Source organism: Eucyclogobius newberryi, unplaced genomic scaffold, assembly GCF_026437365.1.
Source record: "Eucyclogobius newberryi isolate DKJ021-1_F unplaced genomic scaffold, fEucNew1.0.hap1 SCAF_4, whole genome shotgun sequence".
In the NCBI taxonomy this organism is placed as follows: domain Eukaryota; kingdom Metazoa; phylum Chordata; class Actinopteri; order Gobiiformes; family Gobiidae; genus Eucyclogobius; species Eucyclogobius newberryi.
Genome location: NW_027316056.1, coordinates 28,834,989 through 28,853,213, shown reverse-complemented (window position 1 = coordinate 28,853,213; position 18,225 = coordinate 28,834,989). Strand labels below are relative to the sequence as shown.

The following is an 18,225-nucleotide window of genomic DNA, read 5'->3' as shown; positions in this document are numbered from 1 at the left end:
CACAAACTACGATCCAATCAAGGCGAGCGCCGGCTGTGAATGCAGGAGTCCCTCTAAAGTTACAACTCTCCAGGAGCCTGTTGCATTGATCGTGGAGGAAATCAGATGGCTCACTGTGACCCATTGCATTTAATTAATGCGTCTACTGCAGCTAAATGTTGGGCAACGACAGACTTAATGTCATGAGTCTATAGAGAGGTTCTTTGGGAAGCCGGGTGTAAAGTCTTAATCTGCTGTGACAAATGAAAACGTTTTTAAGATAATAATTATGTATCAGATTTGTACAGCTCTTTTTTGGACACTTGCCCTGGGGCACAGTGACGGCTGCCAATGTGTGCCAACTGTATTTCCGACCAGAACCAATCACTCATTTATGGAGATGGGATCAAGCAATCTACTTCCAGTTATAAGCCCCTTAAACCATTTTTGTCCCATGTTCCCTCCAAAGCAATGGCAGTTCCAAATGTCACACATCGGCTACAAGCTTTGTTTTGTAACTATGAATGATTGTATTGTCCCTGTCAGATAAAATTAAATTAAATACAATTTTAAAAATAATAAATAAATATAATAATAATAATAATAATAATAATAATAATAATAATAATAATAATAATAATAAAATTTAAAATTAAAATTTTAAATAAAAAATAAAAAAGATAATAAAATCAAATAACATGCATACATACATACATACATACATACACACACACACACACATACATACATAAAATAGAATAAAATAAGATACGGCACAGGCAACATTAAAAATATATATAAATAAATGTTTTGCTTGTTTATCTTCATTGTCAAGTTGAGTAATGGACAATATCAAGAGTGTTTAATTTGCCATTATATATCACAAGGTGTACATATAAGTTAATGGGCCATTACCAACACATTGACCCAAACATGGCACTCTCTTCATTTAAGAATGAAGAACAAACCTGCAGCCACCCCAAGAGTTAAACCACAGTAGATCATACTTGAGGACAGAATTAGCCTTCACCAAAGATCTCCTGTCTGATCTGGGCTCTATGTATATGTCCCTGGAACATGGTGCCACTATAGACTTTGCAAACTTCTTGTTTCAAATGACCACGCCAAGTAAACCATCAGACACAAAGACCGTTATCAGCCCTTTTTGGAGTTTAAAATGTGATTAGTTTAAGAGCACGAGACAAGGGTCTGGTCCACTGGTGCAGATATGGATACAAAAGCTCCTGGAGTGAGAGGCTCAAATTGGTCAGGGAGAAGGATCGATCGCCCCAGGAACCAATGGAGAGAATGATGGGCATCTCTGAACTACATTTAATTAGAAACTCCGACAATGATTCATGATGAAAAAGTAGTGGGGAAAGAAATCATGGACCTGTTTTAAAGAATGAAGTATGACTGCAAAGTTAAGATAAACCCATTAGTATAGTGTTAAGATCATATTTATTTCTGTCAACTTCAGATTCAAATAAGGTTAACAACACTACATCCCCTTTAGGTACACTAACCCAGTTATCTTCCCCACATTACTCAATACTCAAGGACAAAAACTAAGGGCTCAGAAGGACAGCCGTTACCAACAACTGAGATTTCAGGTAGTTAAAAATGCCATGAGTGACAGTAAAACTGTAAAAATTCTAATCCCACACGACAATATTCCAATTATAATTTTTTGTCTGAAATAAATGTTAGTTAGGAACACGTATCTCGTGATGCTTTTGTGTGGGCCGCAGACATTTTTTTGGATTATTTCACAGTGATCTTAAAATCTCTAGCAGGTCTCGAAGTCTTGGATACGTAAAGATGAGCAAAATTGTCACTTTTCTCAAGGTCAAACGTATGGGCTTGTATTCAATATGGTGGCCTTTTTTTTTGCAGCTTTTACAGAAACCTTTCTCTAAACATTTCAAAGACTTCCAAGACTTCTCAGGGTTTCCTTTCTTGATTATCCTTCTCAGATATAGGTTAGACTTGTTTATTTTGACGGGACATGCTTAAGATTTACCCATTTACTCCAGACTTCAAACATCTAATTAGTGCTTTATTCGGACTTTCTTAAGAGCTACAGGTTTTCTAAGGGTGCTGATGAAGGACAAAACTTGTCCAGCTTTATGAAATAGGACAATTAGTTTCATCATGACGCCACAACGATTAGCCAAAAAATCGTCCTAAGACTTTATCACTTCCCAGCCCGATGAGTTAAGAAGGGAATTCACCTCGTCTCAACCTTTGCTTTGATTTCCGAGCAAGTGGGAGATCTGGGGATTACTTTGGAGAACAGCAATGAAGACCCAGCTTATTGAGTTTTTTTGTATTTGGCAAATGGGCTTGACAAAGATGGAGGAGACAAAATCTAGGGCTTACGTCCGCGGCACCCAATCGGGGGTAACTTGAAAGCGCCGCTGTGATGGGAAGCCAGGAGAGAAGGCACCTCATTTAGGGGAGCTGAATTTTGGACGGGGGGGAAAGGCATGGGGAAAATGCTTAAAGTAAACCCGCAAAAGGCCCCGGCAATCGTCAGGAATTGAGACGTTTTTAAACCTTTAACGGGGGACTGTGATCAAAGCGCCCGCCGATCCTCTCTCGAGTTCGGAGAGCGGAACAGGAGGGAACAGAGGGGATTGTGGGGGGATCACGGCAGGTTGAAAACGTAAAATCAGCACATTAGCTTTATAAGGGCGTCAGAATATAGGATGATCGGGGTGGATCAGAGCACCCGCGGGGACCCTCTGAGAATGTGATGTGTACCACGCTGATGGGAGGAAAAACCAGGCCACTGCTGACGGAGGAGCCTGCCCTTATCAAGCATGCAGCTAAAGAGGGAATAATGTTGCTCAATTCCCAGAGAAAGCACTTCATAGGCAACTTTGGATAAGAAACTGTAAAATTCTCTTATGTCGCCTTGTACTTACAAATGAACAGTCTTCTTCTGAGCTCACTTTGGGGAAACTTGTTTGAAACTTTCTGATTAATCATGAGTGGAGTAATGTCGCTAATTTTATCATTATATCAAGTCAATTAAGAAGGCCAACATAAGTGTGCATTAAAATTTATGGTATATAAAAACTTGGACATTATCTTCCTCTGTCTTTGGAGAGTTTAAACATTTTAGTTTGAAATATTAAGGCAAGAAAAAAAATAACATAAAACTTTAATACACATATTCATTAAGTCACAAAACATGATGTAAAAGTTACAGTACTTTTAATAGCCTTAGTAAACATGAACAAAAATGGAATTATTTATGGACAAATAGTTAATTAAGAATGATTGAGGCTTAGTAACTACTTAATTAATGCACTGACTCCTAACCCTAAACCCTTGATTAAGTAGTAACAAATTGTTCATTATTCAAGTGGATTTTAACTCCATCCAACAAAACTGTATTAATTCAAATTTGTTAATGAATTCAAGTAAAACAAAATTTACTTTATGCTGTTCTCCAAAAGGTGCTCAAGTGACTCGGGTACTTGGGTATCTGGATTCATGATGAACACGTACAAGAGCTGACAAATAATCTTAAAACCCGAGTGTCATTCTTCTTTAGAAATATAAAAATGTTAAATCCAGGCTACATTTCTTTAATTTCTAGATTATGGTGATATATGCTATTTATGTGCATTCTACAGCAACAGTGTTAAAACCTCTGAACTTTATCATTCAGCTCTAAGGTTCAGCTCTAAGGTCCAGCTCTAAGGTTCATTATAGGAGAAGGATACAGACCTCACCACTGTCACTTATACTCTAAAGTAGGATGTGATCATTGGACGTGAGAAGACAACAGCACTGCCTTTTGGTTTTTTATTCATCAATTGAGATCTCAGGACAGTCTTATATCATAGTCGCACCGAGTCAGGAAAAAAGGCCTTTAGCAACTTTCCTTCACTTATAAATGTGCTTTTATGCATTTGTTAATTTTACTGATTGTTTTATTGACCGTTTTATTGGCAATTTGTCCGGATATCCTGTATGTGTTTGTTTTATTTGTATTCTGTACTTCACATGGTACTTGGATTTCCCCTGTATAAATAAATCATGAATAGATAAATAAATTAAAAACAGTGAATTATGTGTCATTCAGCTTCATAACCATGTGCAATACTGTGACGTGTCAATCATCCTGGTGCAATATTTTCTGTCCATATAACAGCTGTAAATAAGAGTGTTATTATTATTTCTATTAAGATTATAAGAGGGTTTTTTTTCTTTGTATAAGAGTTTTTCTACAAGAGTGTAACTGTTTATTTTTATTTTTATACTTCTGTGCCTAATCTATGTTGCAACACTCGAATTTCCCCATTGTGGGACAAATAAAGGTTATCTCATCTTATCTTAATTAGATCTTTGTTCGTGCGTTATAAATGTGTAGATATTGTAAGAGGCATGATCACATTTCACCACCTCTGCTCTAGACGCATATATAGTTTGCATTTGGAATAGAACTAGTACAGTGTATAATTCATGCCTCCTGTTTATGCAAAGGATGGACCTCACGTCACCTTTAAACCCCCCGTATTAGTCAGGTTCTGCAGCCTCTCCCAGTCGCTCGGCTCATTCAGAGCAGCGCTAGCCTTGGGTGCAGCAGGGGCTCTTGCGTTGCTGAATTATAAATCAAAGAGCACGGCCGGCTAATTACATGTTCACTGCTTTTTTTTATTCTGGATCATGTCATGTTATGGACCCTCTCTGATCACTTGAAACCAGAGGAGTGAAGCGGACCTGGCGTTGGGGATGATTATAGCTAAATGACTGAGTGAAGATTATAGCAATTATTTTCCTGTGATTAGCCGTGAGCGCATGGACGTGAATGCCCACCCACTACTCGCTCGCTCCAGTATTTATTGATTCAGATCTTCAGAAGGGACAAAAAACTAAATTAGAGACTTGTTTGAATAAGATCGTCAGGTTTTTAAGTTTTTTTGTTTTTTTTTTAGTTCTGTACCCGATGGAATAACGACTACATTTAGATTTTCTCTCGAAGCAGATCACACAGTGCACGTGAGAGTGGATATTATTGTGTGATCAAAACTTTGTAGAGACTTTTTAACAGAGCAGTTTTAAGAATGAAATTGAAAAATATTCTGTTGGCCTGTAGTATTAGATAGATCTCCATATACAGTATAAAGCAAAACATCATTTTCATAACCATATCGTTTTTTAATACAAGTTACAGGCAAAAAGTCCACAACTAATTAAATTATTACAGCATGCACTGTAAACGAATAGTGTTAATAGATATTGCATTGGCTCCTTAGCGTTAAAAAAAGCTCTTCAAGAAAAAGGATAAATTGTCATTGGTCTTGGAAGCTAAGCAGGGTTGGGCCTGGTTAGTACTTGGATGGGAGAAGGAAATGCTAGACTTCATTTCAAAATTAGGCCACTGCTAATTATTTCAACTTCTCTCGAGAGTCAGTCAGTGTGTGCCTCTCCTATATAATACTCCTATGCCACAAAAAGAACTCTAGCGCCCCATCCTTTAACCAGGGCCCATGCAGCTCCGGATATTTTTACCCCTGAAATCCCACCTCTCCAGCATATTTGTGACTCGCTCATCCCCTCCGCGTCCTCTGTGTGTCATTCTCCACCCCCTGTGCGTGAGCATCGCCAATTTATCACCCACCAAAGCAGGGGCCTTCACTTGGACCCGTTGTAAAAAAGCCAGCAGCTCTAATGAAAGGAGCTGCTGTCCCGGCCTGGTCCAGGGAGACTTCAGGGGGCAAGAAGTCCTGCTACGGGCCCAACATGGGGAGGTAATTACCCCTCTGGTGGACCGGCCGGCCAACTGTTTGAAATTGCGTGTAATACTGTGGCTCACATCGTTAGGCTATAGCTAAGGTCTGCGCTATAAACATATGACAAGGATCAGAAACAGGATGGTATTAGTGGTAAAGTGTTTGTACTTTGGGCACTTTTCTTGAGTAATTGAGTAAAAGAGTTACTAATCTGAAGTCAGTTTGAATTGTGATATTTTGTATTGGTATAAGTGCATAAGACCATAAGCCTGCTTCACAATTTACTCAGAAAAATGAAAAATAGGGCTTTTACTAGTGCTTGTTATTGAAATTAGAACAGCTTGCCAAGAACCAGTTGGGGTATAGTAATGGGCTGTAATGTTGAAATTACGGCTATTGCTGCTACTGCCACAGCTGTTACTTGCCTCCTACATTGCCATAAATGTAAAGAAATGTATATGTGCTTATTCAAAGTTTGTACATTAAAACCTGCATCGTTATATCTGCCCCTCAAAGAAGTACAGCACATGACCAGGACAGGAGTCGAAGCCCGGGGTCGACTCAGCACGCCTTGGCCCGGTTAGCCGCTATTGGCCGGAGTATTGAGAGGCCTGTGCCAAAGTCAAGGGTTCGGGAGTGGGCGGGGCTTTGACAGGAAGAAGAATGGACTGTCAAGAGGAGATAAATAACGAGGGGTGAGGCGGGCAGCAGGTGACCCACGGCGGGACAGCCTCGTCGGGACAAGTGACCGTACGACCTCTGCACCAGATCTGACCGGGGACACCCACTGGTCACCCGCTTTCACTGTCACCTCACAGGAGAGGCCAGACCTGCTTAGTGCGTGATGGACAGTCCTGTGGCTCTTAATGTTAGTGTGCTGAGGGGCTGTGGCCAGAGGAGCACCAGGTCAAGTAATAAGAACGCAGCTTCCTTTTATATACTGTGACCTATTTTCCACTGAGAACTTTAAAAGCCAAAGAAGGGTATTTTAATGCCACACCAAGTGGATGTTGTTGTAGAATGCATTAGTGGTGTGTATGCATGTCAGGTAGTCCGAGTAGCAGGTGGTGGTTTGAAAGGGTATTTATTTTCATGTTTTTTCTTTATTAATGTATCCATGTGTAGGTTATGTGTGGATTTTAATATGTTTGTTATTAGTCACCTGAATTTCTCCTAAGGGGCTCAATAAAGTATTTATATCTATCATCTGTTAATGATGTAACTATCCAAATCTAAGGGTATCTCCAGAAATATTATTGTGGATATCTATATTGAGGTGAGATGCTACATTTTGCAAGCAGAACAAGTAACATGTACTGCTGCAACTGATATATTATCACTTTGCCTACTGTGCCATAGTATGGCACTTGGCATACCCATTGCATTAAAGTCAAGTCCCCAGGCAAGTTACAGGTCAGATATATGGAGAGGCGTCATTAAACTTGGAGTCATTAAATACATGCTACATATACATGTATTGCCATACAGTGGTAATTCCAGGCATAAAAAATAACATCTCCATGGAGACAAGCAGGTGGTGGACCACCCCCAGTGATGTTACAATGTGCACCTTCGAACATGCAAAAACCTTAATCATTTTATACAACTAAGGATTAAAACTATAAAGAAACCGTCATACGGCCATACCACCTTGTCCAAGTAATGTCCAATGTGAAATTGTATAGTATTGAATAGTGTATATAGCAGGGTTGGGCCTGGTTAGGATTTGGATGAAAAAACACTGGGAGTACCTGGTGCTGCTGTGGGGGAGCCTCTAGTAGGGAACCTTAATGTTCAAAGAGCCAAATCAGTCCAAAAAAAATAAAAATACACAAATCTGTCTGGGGCCGCAAAAAATGAAAAGCCTTATATAAGCCTTATATGAAGGGACAAAACGCTGTAAGTGTATATTAGCTATATTAGCCTACTATCAAAAGGCTAGGGTTAGGGTTAGGACAAGGCTACAAATACATGATTGAATGTTTATTTTCCCTGCAGTGCACGAGTGACGCACCACGTGACTACTCTGCGATACGATATTTGGTGCTTTAGGTTTAACTTCTATTACAACGTTAATGTATCATATTTGTTGCATTGATGAAAATATAAAGATACAATAAAGAAATCAGATTTTTGGTGTCAGTTTTAGTTTGAGGATTCGAAAACGAAAAAAAAACGCAGACCTCTTTAATAACAATACAATCCTCTTTTCTCCCGTATCTGGGCAACAGTGGAATTGAACACAGCCTGCATTACATATTTGATCATTTCTTCAAAGTCGGCCCGTCAAAGGTCACATACCTGAATATCCGCGCAGCTTCAATACTTGAGTTTGCTGGAGCTGAATTAATGTCCTTGATTGGCTGATTGGTGATGTTGCCTGTCATTTTAATGTAACTTTCCTTCACTGTCTTTGCAGAGAATCCTGGAAATGTCTTTCCAAATGACTCTTTTTGTTTGACAACTTCTCATGACCCCTAGCCTCCTCTACCCCATTGCCTACTCTTCTACCCCCTGTTACATCCCCATCTTTTTCTCTCTACTTCTTCTGTCTTGTTCATTTTATCTGTATATTAATGTGTTCTGTACCTGTTGTCCCCCCTGTCTGTAAATACCCCCCCTTTTTTTTATTATGTTCAGCGTCTTTGGGTCACTGAAAAGCGCTATATAAATAAAAGTTATTATTATTATTATTATGACAGAGCAAACATGCAGACAATCCTTCTGCATTGCAATGAAAGGAAATGATTCGGTCCATTCTTCCTTGAATCTTCTGTTCTCATCTTTTCTTCCGTTACGTTTTGTTTACAACAGGCCACGTGCTCCGCCCACGTGCGTCGCGCTGAAACGAGCGTCGCAGGCTGTGACGCAAATCCTTGCTGACAGAAATGTTGAAATTTAATATTTATTGTAAAAAAAATTAAAGCATAGGAAAAAGTTTAGAATGTTTGCGTCATGTTTTTCCTCCTACACAAACCATATTAAAACAACAAATATAATATCCCCCCATCTAGTTCCATTTTCATACATTTTCATACATTTTTGAAAGAGCTCCAGGGAGCCACTAGGAGGGCGCTAAAGAGCCGCATGCGGCTCTGGAGCCGGTTGCTGACCCCTGCTCTACTACATAATACCCTTGTGCCCTTAGGCAAGACACTTCACCCACTTGCCTGGTATAAATGTGGTGAGAGCATGTGATTGGTCAGAGGAGCTGATGGGCAGATTGACAGTTTTGCATCGGCTCTAGTTTTCAAGGCATATTTTCAGTTTCTTCTCATGTTTTGATAAGGAAAGATATGAGTGTTCTGTGTGGCCTATACTGCCACCCTCTGACGACCCCGCTTCCAAAGTGCTGCCAGTGCATTACGGAGGTGAGTGTTACAGATGAGTGCTGGGACAGCAGTAAGTGTGCCAGGCAGCTCTGGCATGTGCCAGCCTCAAGCCGGATCCAAACCAGTGGGGTGGGATGTACCGCTACAACCCTCTGCCCTATGGTCTAGCGGCATAATTAATATGTTGTTTTATGAAAGTTGAAGCATTTGCCTCTGAAATGTCCCACACCCAGCCCCTTATAAAAGAGCTGACCTCCAAGCAGCTGAAGGTTGCTCTACAAACTTGGCATGCCCCCGAGTGAAAACATCTGCTTTCCTCCCAGGCAGGACGGCCACCGCCCCCACGCCTCAGCTGGCACCCTGGCCCAGAGAGAGAGCACTTCGCCTGTCCTCAGCTCTGACCCGCACATTTATAACAGCAGACCCCTCCAGCCCGGCCCCCTCCCGCCTGTGTGGAGCGGGCAGTGTGGTCACTCTGCTGCTGAGAGGACTGCACTTGTCTTGTTATCCCACGCCAGGCCTGTTGACAGGGAGGCGGAGGTTGTCCACTGTTGGAACGCTGACAGAAGCATCTGTCATCCCCCTCCTCACACTCTCACCTGCTGTCCAGGGCCGGACCTGTGACCCCTCCCCCTACATGACACACATCGTACAATAGACCATTTCAGAGGGTCACGAACATATTTTACTATTTAGATTTTGATCAGGTTCTTTTTGTGTTAAGCAGTCTGTTATTTTAGTTGATTTTTTCTGATTTGCCTTTTACAGTCGTATCAGGCTCATTACTTCAAAATGTGTCCGCCATGAATTAAAAGTTAAATCTCTAACACTATATTGGACCAATGTGTAAAAAACTGAATTATAAACGCTAAAGATATTTATGCATCAGCTATGACACCAATTCCCGTGTCCCATTTCTTGGCAAAACAAGGCACATTTTGAACACACACTTCTCCGGTGTTAATGAATGCACTGACCTGTCTTGGTAGCACTTTATCATTCTCCAGTGGCTGCCCCGTCCATCGCTGAGGCTGCTGAAGTGATGCCAGGAGTAAGAGGAAAGATGCCAATCCCTGTGCACATATGACACACGCATAAGAACACACACGCACGGAGGCTCAAGGACACCATCACTCATTCAGGCCCCAGAAGGTGCCTTTGACGTGATCTACACCGGCCTGTCAAAGACAACTTAGCAGTGGCTTTAAGTTTGCATTAAGACTGCGCTGGCATCAAAAGTTTTCTCCCAAAAAAAGTACTCTTTGTGGTGTTGTTGTCAAATAAATAAAGGGAACTACCGGTAAGTCTTTATTTTTATTTTATTTTTTTTCTTAAGTAGGCCCAAATAATGTTTTATATCCCAGAATTTTAATGAATAAAAAATGTTAACCTGTTGTCAATGTCTTTTTCTATGTAATGCATTAGTGCACTGTACTTGATAAAATTACATATTAATTCCAAATACAGTAATAAAGGATGTTTTCTTCTAACACAAGATTCAACTTTTTTGTTTCTCAGATTGTTTTACAGAAAATGTATGGATTATAAATGCAATTATTATAACAGAGTGACTTACATATACACAAAAAGATAAATTCACGGAACAAAGCGTTTAATAAATATGTCACATTTGTTTTGACTGTATTTGATCCCTTTTTGATCAGGTTTCAGCTTCCCGATAACCATTTTGAGCACTTTTCACCGTTAAAAAGATAAAATAGTTTGTTTTGAATTGTTAATTGCTATGTCGACTGTGCTCATTTTTAATCGGTCTGAAACCCACGGATAAGCACACAACAAAGGTAAATAAAAACACCCAGAATACATGTTTGTTTAGCCCAGTTCACTCCAAAACTCCTCTGGCGTGCGTCCCTGTCGTGTTGGCCAGGACGTAGCGGTGATTATACATAAAGTAGACTCTCACAGCATGGGAGCAGGACACAAAGACAAGACTTAACAAATGAGTGAGGAGGAGGATAGCAGGAGTGTGGCCCGGGGAGACAGAGTGAGTTGGGATGTTCTGCCAACACTTCGTCTGCCGGGGTCGACCCTGTGTAGCTGCCTCCCGCGCCTCCCTGTAGCTGTACCTGAGCAGGAACCCCACCAAGCTGGCAGAACTCCAACGCCGAGATCTCTCACCCGGCAGGCTGGGCAGGGGGCCGCGCTGCACCTCCCGGAGTTATTTCTGGATGTGCCCCTCTCCTTTTGTCTCCACCGCTCTGAACCCGCGATGCTCCCCGAAGCCCCCGTGTGGGACCCTGTGGCTGGTGAGGCTGTCCTTCAACTGGCAGCGTCTTCCACTGTCTTTCAAACACACAGAGATGTACAGCGCTTAGGCCGATGTGGAGGAGGTCACGGGGCAGTAGGTCTATTGGGTGGAGGAGTTGAGGTGAACGTCAGTTAGGTAATTATTCATGTTATTTTCACAGTGTTTCTCAGAGTTAGATTAGATCAGAAGAAAGCCACAGTGGTATTGAAGGGTGGGTCAAATGCAGAGGAGACGATGAAGGCTAATGCTCTAATGTTCTTATCTTTCTGGTTTAAATTCACCAAAACTGAGGTAAAGATCAACATCCAAACCTGAATAAAATGACAGGAGAACACGGCCAGAGGACACTGAAACTGTTATTCCCCCTTGTCGCCGTTAGAGGTCAGTGAAAATCTGATTACAATCTAGACTTCTTACAATCTAGTGGTCTAGTCTAGCTAAGAGTTTCAAAAGCATTTTTTTATTCTACAGCTAAATCATGTCTATTAATGAGCATAAAAAACATTGAGTTCGCTATCAACTTAGCTATACTAAATTCACTGGGCCAACTTAAAATCAGAAATAAGCAATCATTAGTATTGGCATGTAAATAAGAGATGAAAAAATACTTTGGCACAACTTGAACACAGTTAAAAGAAGGCTGTTGCCTGCATTAGTCTGGGCGGGGGTGACTTTATACTGGTTGTTAGGTTGAATCTCTGACGGCGCGAGGCAGCAGAGCACTGCACGCGCGGTGCATCAGCAGAAGTGGCGCTTGGATACAGTTGCTACAACAACAAGCGGACTTCCCATTTCCCATCACACAAAACATAACACACACAACACAGTGCGTACAACTGATCCACGCTCATTTTAATTAGGATTAAAATATGGCGTTTGTTTCCCAGAGAGAGACGAGCGGGACCTACACCTTCTCCAGCCGTCCCAGGGCCGTGGAGAACCGGGGCCGGTACAGAGAAGAGCCGGACCAGTGAGTGCGACCTGCACACGGCTAATGCTTAACCTGAACGGGCCAAATAAACTATTGGAGAAACGACGATCTCTCTGGCATTGAACCAATACTGAGCACGATTTGGACACTTTAAAAAGCATAACTGAGACTAAAGGCTGCTGACCGTGAATGTAAAGCCTGTGGTTGTCTGCTCGTGATGTGGATGTTCTCTGTCAGGAACCGGAACCTGCTGGAAAAACTCTTATAACAGAGTCAGAACTGATTAAAAGCACTTTCATCCATTTTGCTGTATGAAAACAACCCACATTGAAATGAATTAATGTATTTATGGGTTTCAAGCTGTGGCAATGGTCCTCTGTTGCTAGTATATGTTTTGAATTAGAAAGTTCTCATAATATTCATAATTTATTGTATGTGGGCCCAATATGAGTTTATATGAGTTTAGGATGGTAACAACAACAACAGCAACAACAACAACAACAGACCATGTATGTTTTGTCTTGGTCTGGTTTTGGTCTGGTTTTGGCCTGGTTTTGGTCTAGTTTTGGTCTGGTTTTGGTCTGGTTTTGGTCTAGTTTTGGTCTGGTTTTGGTCTGGTTTTGGTCTAGTTTTGGTCTGGTTTTGGTCTGGTTTTGGTCTGGTTTTGGTCTAGTTTTGGTCTAGTTTTGGTCTGGTTTTGGTCTAGTTTTGGTCTAGTTTTGGTCTGGTTTTGGTCTAGTTTTGGTCTGGTTTTGGTCTAGTTTTGGTTTGGTTTTGGTCTAGTTTTGGTCTAGTTTTGGTCTGGATTTTGGGCTTCAGACTTTGTTTCCACTTGTCTCTGTCTTCTGCTTTGTCTTTATCTAAGAACTCAGCACAGTTGGACGTACATAAGCTGTGATGACACACACACCGTTTCATAGACAAACTGTCCTCTCATTTCTTTTTCCCTGCAGGACTCTAAGCCACTATGGAAACATTATGTACGATCGCCGTGTGGTCAGAGGAAACACCTACGGCCAGCGCCTCCTGCCCACAGTGAGTGCTCCCCAACCAAAAAAAGTTCTGAAATTCAACTTTTTACCCTTATTTGAAAGATTATGCCTGTACGTAATGTTCTAATTTTGGATATCTTCAAAACAACAACTGCCCATACTGCTCAGTTTGTTTAATATATTCCCCACCTCTAATCCACACATTAAAACTGCATACAATGGCTTGCTTGTACATGATGTGAAAAGTCAAACCACTTTTTTTTTTCCAGACGACTCAGGCCGAGTTGGCAGAGATGCAGCGGCAGCAGGAGCAGAAGAGGAAAACGTTGGCCCGAAGAAGAGCTCGGGAGCAGGTCCGAGTGAGGACTCCAGAGGCTCTGCAGGGTCGGCAGCACATGGAGGTCCAAACCGGTAAACAACGCGGCTGTTCACACTCAACTCATATGTGGAAGTGGAGACGTGTTGGCACTCACATGGTCTAAGGTTACGTTCTATATTTGGATGATGTTAATAATCTCAGACGGTGAGCGAGGGCCTATGTAACGCTATTGGAGTTCTACTGTTTTTGAAAGAAATATTCCAAATAGAAATCCATTAGGACATTATCATTATTGGTTTGGAACTGGCTCTACAATGACGTAATTGAGATTTTATAATGGCACCACTTTCAGAGGCTATTATTCAAAAGTAATTTCACTTTTGTTTATTAATGCTGACAGAGACGATATAGAACTTTTATGCCAGTTTTAGTTCCATGTGGACAGGTCCGGTAATTACAGAGGTATGAACCATAAACCAGGTCAACAAATCTGCAATCTGACAGTCAAACAGTGAATTCTGCTGTAGAAGTTAGACCTGCTCTAGCTCAACTTTAAACTAGGGATTGTAGAATGAAATGTGTTTGTGAATGTGTATTTCAGAGCTGTACCTGGAGGAGCTGAGCGACACGGTGGAGGAGAGCGATGTGCAGTGTCAGACAGACGCTTTCCTGGACAAACCGGACACTCCTCTGTTCGTCCCGGCCAAATCTGGTGTGGACGCAGCCACTCAGATCCAGGACGGAGAGGTCATTTTACACTCAAACTCCCTCAACACTTTCTCGTTGAGGATGCTCTTTTTTCATACAAACAAACTCTTCATCATTTGTCAACCTTATGTATATCAATTATTAGGCTTAATTCTGGTTTTTCCATATTACGTTTGGACATTACTACTGTTTACTTTGTTCTAGAACTTGTAGTACGGTCCAGAACTACTGTAGCGTACGCAGTGTTTTCAATTATTGCAGAGTTATTGCAGAGTTGGAGTTAAATACTGTAATATAAACTAATAGGGAATGTTTTAACTTGTCATTTTGAAGAATCTACAAAACAAACAAACAAACAAACAAACACCAAAACACAAACTAATACCAAAATAAATTTCTACCTCACTCTGCATTTTTGGGCAATAAATGAAAGCGACATAACTCTAAGTCCATATTGTAAAACATTCCAGGTAAAGGCAAGGCAAGGCATGGCAAGTTTATTTGTAGAGCACATTTCATACACAAGGCAATTCAAAGTGCTTCACACAGCAGGAAAAATGCATTCAAATCACAAAGAAATTACAGAAACAGAAATACAATAAAATTTACTAAATTAAAAATTATCAATCCAACTGATTTTCTAAACTAATAAAATCACAAACAAAAGAAAAAATTGTTTCAGTCATATGCGCAGCTAAACAAAACTGTTTTTAGCTTAGATTTGAACATTGTCAGAGTAGAAGCCTGTCTCACATCTTCAGGAAGACTGTTCCAGGTTTTAGCTGCATAAAACTGAAACGCAGATTCCCCATGTTTTGTCCTGACTCTGGGCACCAGCAGGAGGCCGGTCCCTGAGGTCCTCAGAGTCCGAGATGGTTCATATGGCACTAACATATCCAAGATGTACTTTGGTGCTAGGCCATGGAGAGACTAGTACACAAGCAGAGCTGCTTTAAAGTCTCTTCTCTGAGCCACAGGGAGCCAGTGCAGAGACCTGAGAACAGGACTAATGTGATCATACTTCCTGGTTCTAGTCAGGACCCGAGCAGCAGCGTTCTGGATGTACTGCAGCTGTTTTACAACTCGTTTGGAGAGGCCAGTGAGCAGGCCGTTACAGTAGTCTAATCTACTGGAGACAAACGCATGGATAAGTCTCTCTAAATCTGGTTTTGACACTATATTTTTGATTTTGGCAATGTTATTTAGATGGTTAAAAGCTGCTGATGTTATTGATTTGACGTGGCTATTAAAGTTCAAGTCTGAGTCCATTATTACCCCCAGATTTCTAACTTGGTTTGTAGGTTTTAGAGCGAGACTCTGGAGGTGACCGGTGAACACTTTCTCTTTGTTTCTGTGGGCCAAAAACGATTATTTCAGTCTTGTCTGAGTTCAGCTGGAGAAAGTTGTTTTGCATCCACAAACTGATCTGTTGGATGCAGTGACAGAGTGAATCTACTGGTCCATAGTCACCTGCCGATAGTGAAACATAGATCTGAGTGTCGTCTGCATAATTGTGATAGGACACATTTTCACTGCGTATCAACTGACCTAACGGCAGCATGTAGAGGTTGAACAGAAGGGGACCCAGGACTGACCCTTGGGGCACTCCACAGGTCAGGGTCATGTGGTCTGAGACACAGCTACCAATTTCAACAAAGTACTTCCTGTCTTCCAGATAGGACCTTAACCAGTTTAGGGCAGTGCCAGTGATGCCCACCCAGTCCTCTAGTCTCTGTAAGAGGATCCCATGATCGACAGTGTCAAAAGCAGCACTCAGATCTAACAGAATTAAGACTGAGGCTTTGCCCGTGTCAGTGTTCAGGCGGATGTCATTTGTCACCTTGACAAGAGCAGTCTCAGTGCTGTGATGAGGTCTAAAACCTGACTGAAAAACATCAAATGAGTTGTTTATTAAGAGGAAATCTGTGAGCTGTTGGTAAACAACCTTTTCAAGGACTTTGCCCCAAAATGGCAGATTAGAGATGGGCCGGTAATGACTCAGTACTGCGGCATCAAGACTGCTCTTCTTTAGGAGAGGCTTTATGACCGCAGTTTTCAAAGACATTGGGAATGTTCCAGATTGAAGCGACATGTTAACTATGTGAGTGAATGGTGCTAACAAACTGTTCAGCACAGACTTTAGAAATCTGGTGGGTAACACATCAAGGCAGCATGTAGATGAACTCAGACTGGTGATGATCTCATGGACAGTTTTGTCAGTTACTGGTGCAAAGTGAGTTAGCTCTAAGTGTCTTGGTGGTTTTAGGGTAATTTTTTGCATTGTGGGATTTATAGCATTTTTAATGCCCTGAACTTTGTCATTAAAGAATAATGCAAACTCATTACACTTGGATGTGGAAATGAGTTCTAACGGCAGCTGAGCTGGAGGGTTTGTTAATCTGTTTACTGTGGCAAACAGGACACGCGAGTTGTTACTGCAGCTTCCAATTATTTCAGAAAAATATCTTTCCCTAGTTCTACATAAGATTAGGTTGTACATGTTCAGCTTTTCTTTGTAAATCTCTTTTTGAACCTGGAGCTTTGACTTGCGCCATTTCCGTTCGGCCCTGCGGCACTCCCTTTTCTGTGCCCTGACCGAATACATCATTTCTCCACGGCGCCTTCTGCTTATTTTTAACCATTTTAGCCTTTATAGGGGCGATGGTGTCCAGAACATTCAAAACACTAGATGTAACAGAGTTCAACAAATCATTTACATTAGAACATGAGACATTTTCAAAGTTTATCATTTCCATAAACAGTGCACCTGTGCCATCACTTATGTGTCTCCTCTGAACAACTGCAGGACCAACCGGAGGTTTGGGAGAAACAGACAGGTCAAAGAAGACACAGAAATGATCAGACAGAGCAACATCGATCACATTAACATTTGAAATATTTACCCCCTTTGTAATTATGAGATCTAGAGTGTGTCCTTTGCTGTGGGTGGGGCCTCTCACATGCTGAGTAAGACTGAAGGTTTCAAGGACAGCATCAAGCTCTTTAGCGTTTCTGTCACAAATATTATCAACATGCACATTGAAATCACCTGTAATGACCAAACCATCAAAGTCTGTGCATATGACTGAAAGCATCTCAGTAAAATCATCAATAAAACGTTGGCAGTGCTGGGGAGGCTTGTATAAAACAATGAAGAGAATGGATGGAGACCGTTTTAGCTCCATTTTAAAGGATACATACTCAAATGATGAAAACACCCCAAAAGACAACCTGCGGGTAATTATTTCATCTCTAAAGACAGCACAGACTCCACCCCCTTTTTTGTTTTCTCGTGTTTCAGATTCAAACTTAAAGTTGGGTGGAACTACATTTCCTGTGTTTTTGTCAAGCCATGTTTCAGTTAAAAACATAAAATCAAGATTATAAGAAGAAATAAAATTACTAATTAAGAGAGATTTGTTACATAAGGATCTAACATTTAGCACAGCAAGTTTCAGACTAGTTTCAGTGGGACTGGGCTTTATCTTTTCACAGGGAATATGAATCACATTTCTCAGATTGGGCCTGGCTCGCATTTTGTTTTTCCATCTGTGTTATGATGTGACTACAGAAATAGCACTAGGGGGGGCTCTTTTTACATAGGGCCCCGGGTTGGTTTGATTTTTAATGTGACAATAAGTCCCGGCAACGCTGAGACCCAGTGCATCCTAGCTATGGGAGATACCAGGTGAAAGGCGAGGTTGGATGGGTGGTGGGGCTTTTGTAGCCAAGGAGAGTTTGGGACCAGGTGAGAGGCGAGGGGGGATGGGTGGTGGGGCTTTTGTTGGTGTAGTCGGCTTGTGCAGGGAAGAGTTGATACGTATTGACATAGCCCTTGCTATATTGGGCGTGAGTGGAGCCATCTTAATGCCTGATTTGATCAGACTTTCAAAATGGCTGGGAAGGCCCATGGGTGAGAGTGGAGATGAGAAGGAGAATGATGAA

General features: G+C 41.4%; 1 protein-coding gene across 1 annotated transcript in view; it reads left to right on the top strand.

Moving 5' to 3' along the window:
* Positions 1-12,129: 12,129 nt before the first annotated feature.
* rsph3 (radial spoke head 3) overlaps positions 12,130-18,225 on the top strand; it is a 10,920-nt gene continuing 4,824 nt past the window's right edge. The window contains exons 1-4 of the mRNA XM_072463059.1: positions 12,130-12,300; positions 13,215-13,296; positions 13,523-13,664; positions 14,174-14,319. Of these exons, the coding sequence (XP_072319160.1) occupies positions 12,200-12,300; positions 13,215-13,296; positions 13,523-13,664; positions 14,174-14,319 (471 nt within the window). The 5' untranslated portion in view covers positions 12,130-12,199. The remainder of the gene's footprint in view (positions 12,301-13,214; positions 13,297-13,522; positions 13,665-14,173; positions 14,320-18,225) is intronic.